This window comes from Barbus barbus (assembly GCF_936440315.1).
Source record: "Barbus barbus genome assembly, chromosome: 9".
Taxonomy (NCBI): Eukaryota; Metazoa; Chordata; class Actinopteri; order Cypriniformes; family Cyprinidae; genus Barbus; species Barbus barbus.
Genome location: NC_136737.1, coordinates 17122835 through 17128850, shown reverse-complemented (window position 1 = coordinate 17128850; position 6016 = coordinate 17122835). Strand labels below are relative to the sequence as shown.

General features: G+C 37.4%; 1 protein-coding gene across 1 annotated transcript; it reads right to left on the bottom strand.

Moving 5' to 3' along the window:
• Positions 1-2204: 2204 nt before the first annotated feature.
• LOC306875584 (sphingosine 1-phosphate receptor 1) lies at positions 2205-5518 on the bottom strand. Its single transcript, XM_079426259.1, has 2 exons — positions 5363-5518; positions 2205-4480 (listed from the first exon to the last, which is right to left on the bottom strand). Exon 2 carries the CDS (start codon positions 4278-4280, stop codon positions 3192-3194), a length of 1089 nt encoding a protein of 362 aa, XP_079282385.1. The 5' UTR covers positions 4281-4480; positions 5363-5518; the 3' UTR covers positions 2205-3191.
• Between the last annotated feature and the right edge of the window lie 498 nt (positions 5519-6016).

Sequence of the window (6016 nt, the reverse complement as noted above, 5' to 3'; positions counted from 1 at the left end):
GAGAGCAAAGTTGACATTTTTTCATTGCATAGGTCAGTAGGATTGATTCGCAGTGTTACTTTGTCTCTCTCTGTTTTCGACATAGTATCAGCCGACGGCGCAGGACAGCAGTAGCCGGCGGCGTGGCACCTCAGTTCGGTTCCAGTAACACACTGCAGCGCGGTGATACGATGAAGCCTAGCCGAAAAACACGCACACACCCCGGCGCAGAGCAGGCAGGGAGGTGCCTTACCCCAGTCCACGCCAAATTTATAGATATAAAAAAAACAGAACACCAAAATACGATTTTCCTTTTACGACAGCCTGTTCTGAGTGATTTGGCATTGAATTACCCCCATTTCACGACCACTATTTATCGTTATACTTATCGCTAGGGATTCTGCTGTCGCTTTCGGTTCCTCCGCCGCTCTCATATTCCCCCATGTATAACATGAGCCAATGTACAGAAAATGGCATTCTGGGAAATGTAGTTCTGTTGCACCACAGCCGCAGCAACCAAAATGGAGAAATTCCGCGAAAGGGACTCCCATGAAGGCTCCCATGATGCTTTGCTTAACCATCGCCGTGAAAGTGGGTAAAGAGTTTGGTTGCATTTTTTGGTGACCGTTTCTTCCTCTATTGTATGTGTGAGGGAATATATAAAGATATAAACAAAGAGGCATTTACTTACTGAAATACTGCAAGCCTTTTTAAATATTAACATGTTGCATTTTATGAATAAATTACACAAATGTAAAGGAAAGTCTTGTTGCAGGGCAATGCAGGACCATTCCATGACATCAATAAAACTGAACCCAATGAACCCATGAAAAAAATAGTAATGTGTCTTAACTAACAAACTGACATAATTATCAATTATTCATACCTTACCATGCGTGATTTGCATTGTATTCACACAATGAAGCCGTAACCTTACTCAAAATATTGTATTGCATGTTATAGTTATATTGTCATATTATTGCTTTGGTTCACTGAAGAAGAAAAAAACAAGTTTTCATCATTGAGTTATAGAGACATTTTTGTTCCCACCAATTTAACTTGTTACAATAATTTTAGTAATTTCTACGTTTGATTTTATGAATTTCCAATTTTGAATAGCCTATCAGAGTTTCAAATAAAATTTCTTCATCAGTTTGCAATTAAACTTTTCAATTTTAGTGAGATGATTTTTTTTACAGTCTATTATAATAATCCTACTTAAAAAAGGATAATAATTATAATTTAGGAAAAGGATATTATGCGGCACTGCATTCCCTATGTGTGTTTTGTAAGCAAATGGGTAGTTGATTCATAGCATATTCATGAATCAGCATCTAGATTTCAGATTTAAATATATATGGAAGTATAAAAGGAAAGTGTGCACTGGGTAATTGCACGAAAAAACAATTGCTTACTGTTGCAGTTTCATGAAGCAATATCGTGAAACTGAATGTGTCAGAAAACCATAATATGATGTAATACATTTAAATGTAAACATGTATTTTCAGTGTACATATATGCAAATTTTAAGATTTGTCAGTGGTTTATGATCATTTATGAAAATCTTTAAAGCTAAAGACGATGCCATTTGAACAGTTGTCCAGTAGGTGGCGCTCTTTGCTCATATATGAGAATTGTTTGCTACTGTGAAGAAATCAGAATTACATTTACATTGCATTTTATTGTCTTTTGTGCTCTTCAGGAATTAATCATTTAATTGCATATATGTAGTCATATTATTTATACAATTCTATTTATTGGAGTTCAAAGTTTGAGACCACTTGTGAAAATGCTTCTATTTCGCTTATTTCTAAATGTGCAATTTAATTACGGATTCATCATTTTTAATGGCAGACATATCACCATAACAATTTGAGTTTAATAATTAATTACTGAAATAACATGAAAAATTAAGATGAATTTCAGTATGTCTCTCTTTTCTCTAATGACAGCAGCACTTAAGCAAATGAGTTTTACATCTTGAGCTTCAAAGAAAACAAAAAGACTTTTGAACTTTTTGTCCATAAAGTTTTTAAAATGTATTTTCAGGTTTAAATTTGAAATTTGATTCTGCGTTGCAGATTTTAGAATTGGTTCCAAAAGCTGAAGACCATATTGAATGGTGTATATGCTTTCCAGCTTTTGGAACCAATTCTAAATACTAAGCAAAACATTTAAATGTAATTTTAAATGAAAACAAATCACAACTCTGATTGCTTTTTCTTCAACAATATTTATTAACAACTAACAGAACAAAAACACATGGACTAGATGTTACAATGTGCAACACTGAACAGGGATAAAACTGGCTCATGATTTGATTGTATATATGTGGAACAGTTGGATAAATACAAGCCTGTACATTGATTCTATTGTATCGTGACATGCCAACAGAAAATTCACATAGACATTAATCTTAAATTCTCCAGATCTTTCCATCCCATCATATTAATTTAATTAGAGTTGAGCCATGCAACCCAGCAAAGACAAAACTACCCCTGCAGGATAGATCAATGTGCACGAGCTATGATACACGGTGTACTATCAAAGTAAAATAATAAAATATATTTACAATTAATTAACACAACACTTAGTTCCATCCCTCCAAGTTTCAAATTTATTGGAACCGTTTCAATATAAATTAATATTGGCAGCTAATGTATATGCACACTCTTCTACAACAACAGTTTATTTGTTGAAAGGTGAAGAAAAACAAATACATTTACAAAATACATTCTGAATGAGGGGCAAAATAACATCCTAATACCAAATACTGTTAACTCAAAGAAATACAAGTACCTTTTGACTGCATTTCTTCAATTTAATTCCAAAAATGTAGTACAAACAACCATAACAAGCTAGTATGTTTCACATCAATCCATTTTAGACAGAGTCAGTAATGCCTATGTTGGTTCTCAAGGAGCAATTCCCCGAAAAGTGCTTGTCTACAAGTTTCCATTTGACAGGGATAGAAAAAAAAAAAACGGAATAATGGTTGGTTAAGTGCTTCCCTAAGTTGCAGAAAAGTTCAGGCGATCTGTCAGGAATTGCAGAAGACGAAGTCTTTAATGTAGGCGCAAGCCAAGACTTCCAACAAATCCTGGTTTCTCCCAGCCTTCGGCTACCGTAACGGATCACAAACAACAAGGACGCCAAACAAACACACTCACTTGCACACACACGATAGACATAAATGTACACAAAAAGTCCCTTTAAGAAGAAGAGGTGATATTCCCAGAAGACACTATGGTTTCCCTGGGAGAGTATTCGGGCTCGTCCTTATTGGGGTGGGAGGAGTTGTCTGACTTGCTCCTGCTGAACTCGGCGCCCATGATGGGCCTGGAGAACTTGCCCGCTGTTTGGTCGCAGACGCCACAGTTGAGCATCTTGATAAAGGCCCGTCGCATCTCGTTGCTGGTCAGGGTGTAGATCAGAGGGTTCATGGCGGAGTTTAGCACAGCCAGAGCTAGGAACCACTCTGCCTTGTAGAGAATCGGGCAAGTGCGGATCTGGCAGGCCACATCGAGCAGAAGCAGGATGAAGAGCGGCGCCCAACACGCGATGAAGCAGCTCAACACAATGATGACGGTCTTTAGGAGGGCCATGGACTTCTCCGAACTCTTGTTGCTGCAGCGGCCGTTGGCAACCTTGCGAAAGACCAGCTTGCGGCTCCGCGTGCGGACCAGGGCGTAGATGCGGGCGTACAGGATGACGATGGCCATGAGGATGACGCTGAATACGGTGGTGCAGAAGAGGATGTAGGTCTTGTGGTAGAGGGGCAAAACTGTGGAGCAGTTGTTCATGCTCTCGATGCAGTTCCAACCCATAATTGGTAAACCGCCCAAGATGGCAGCAATAAACCACACGGTGCTGATGAGCATAAATACCCGGCACGTCTTGCCATTGTTGTGGAGCTTCATCTTCAGCATGGTCAGGTGTCGCTCGATAGCAATGGCCAAGAGACTGAACACCGAAGCGGCCAGAGCCACAAACATACTCCCTTCCCTGAAGAACCACTGCATTGGGGTCAATTTATAAGTATTGGCTCCAGACAGCAAGATATTCGCAGTGTACACCACCCCGGCCAGCAAGTCTGACAAAGCCAAGTTCCCAATGAAATAGTACATGGGCTTGTGGAACTTCTTGGTCCTCCAAATGGTGAGGAGAACCAGAACATTTTCCAGGATGATGAAGCAGCACACGATGATGAAGACGACGGAGTCCGCTCTGAGTCCTGGGTCCTTGTCGACCTTGCGAAATTTCCCAGTGAAGTTGTAGTGTCTGGCGATTAGGTCATCCATGGTTCGCACTGGCTTGGTAGTTTTAAATCCAACGTGCAACCCACCACAGGCCACAGAGGGGTGCTGGTGGACTTGGGAAGCTGGGTATCCAGTTCTCCTCTTAGTATGATGTCATGTAAGTAAGGTTTTCTCAAGTCAGGTAAAAATCCTTAGAGAGGATGAATGTGGTCCACAAGTCCAACAACTGCATCATGAAAACACTAAAAGAAATAAATAACGATAAATTAGACCACTAGAAGGGCATATTGGTATAATACCATATTATTATTTTTATGTCATTAGCCTATATTAAACATATAAACACAGCATCATTGAAAACTTAAAAGTGACAAAACAATTACAAAACTAAAATCTCAAAACGAATGAGTAATTCATTAATCCAAAGCGAAGCACATGAAAACGTTTGGTTAAGAAGTTTCAGACCAAAGAGAACAGAAAACATTCGAAAAATAATTTGAAATAATCCCGCTAAAATATAAAGAATTCGACTGTCCACTATTCGCTACTGGAATTTCGGAGTCTTTTTCTTAATAGGCTTATTAATGTCAAATCCAGACGACATGCCACAACCAAGATAATAAATAAATAAATAAATAAATAAAGACAATTAAACTGCTATATCGTATAACAATATTCCAAATAGCCTACTGGAAATATAAAACATCTAAACTGATTATGGCACTAATGTAAAAGATTATGGTACGTATGTACTTTTTGCATTTAAAAAAATAAAAAACTTTTTGTAAACCAGAAAAAAAGAACTAGCCTACACATGGAAATAAGAGCGATAAAGTATCGCGCTAATTAATAGCCTAACGTTATTGTCACATTTTTAAATAGGATATTTGTTATTTGAATGCTCGATATCCTTTTGCGAATACTAATTTCAACACTGTCAAATTTGTACGACATGACAAGAGACACCACTTTCGCAATGAAAAAGTCGTATTCACCATTAAACTAGGCTGTTATGCTAATATTTAAAAGCCATTCGCGATATTACGAACTTTAATTGTAAAACTTGAGACTTATTGACGGTTAAGATCTCTGTCGCGAAAGAAGACAAGAAGAGTTTCTCTTACCTTTAAATTCCAGGCCAAACGTCTTGACCGTTTAATCCTGCGATATTGACGCAATATGGCCAGATATCAAAGGTGCCGTATTTATCGCATCGCTGGAGTCTCGTGTGGAGGACTGAAGAGGTAATTTTTCTCTGACTGGAGAGAGACCGGAGAGCCAATTCTCCCCTCTCTGCAGTTCAGCCCACCAGTTTCAATGCCCTCCCACTTTCCCTCGGTCTCACAGTCTCTTATTATTCCACAGTATCCAAAGCTCTCCAAGACATTCCAAAACAATATGCTGGAAACAGACTGGCATCAGTTCAAACACTGTGATAATAATGAATAGCGCAAAGTAATAGCCTTTAAACATAAATCTCTACACACAATGAAAAAATAGTTGGATAGTGTCTCAGGGTTTTATAAAAAGATCAGTTCGATTTATATTTGAATAATCTTAATAATTTTTAAACATAGAGGTTAAATATAAATAAATAGAATTAGTAATATAGTAATTATAAATAATACACACTCATAACAAAATAATTATTTATTAGTAATATAATTATAATCGAATTTGATATTTATAACTATAAATGAATATGAGTAATATAAATATAACTTCAAATAACTTAGCTATATATATATATATATATATATTTGTGTGTGTGTGTGTGT

Excerpts from the sequence above, each read along its gene's own strand:
- LOC306875584 (XM_079426259.1), bottom strand. The coding sequence starts at position 4,280 with ATGGATGACCTAATCGCCAGACACTACAACTTCACTGGGAAATTTCGC.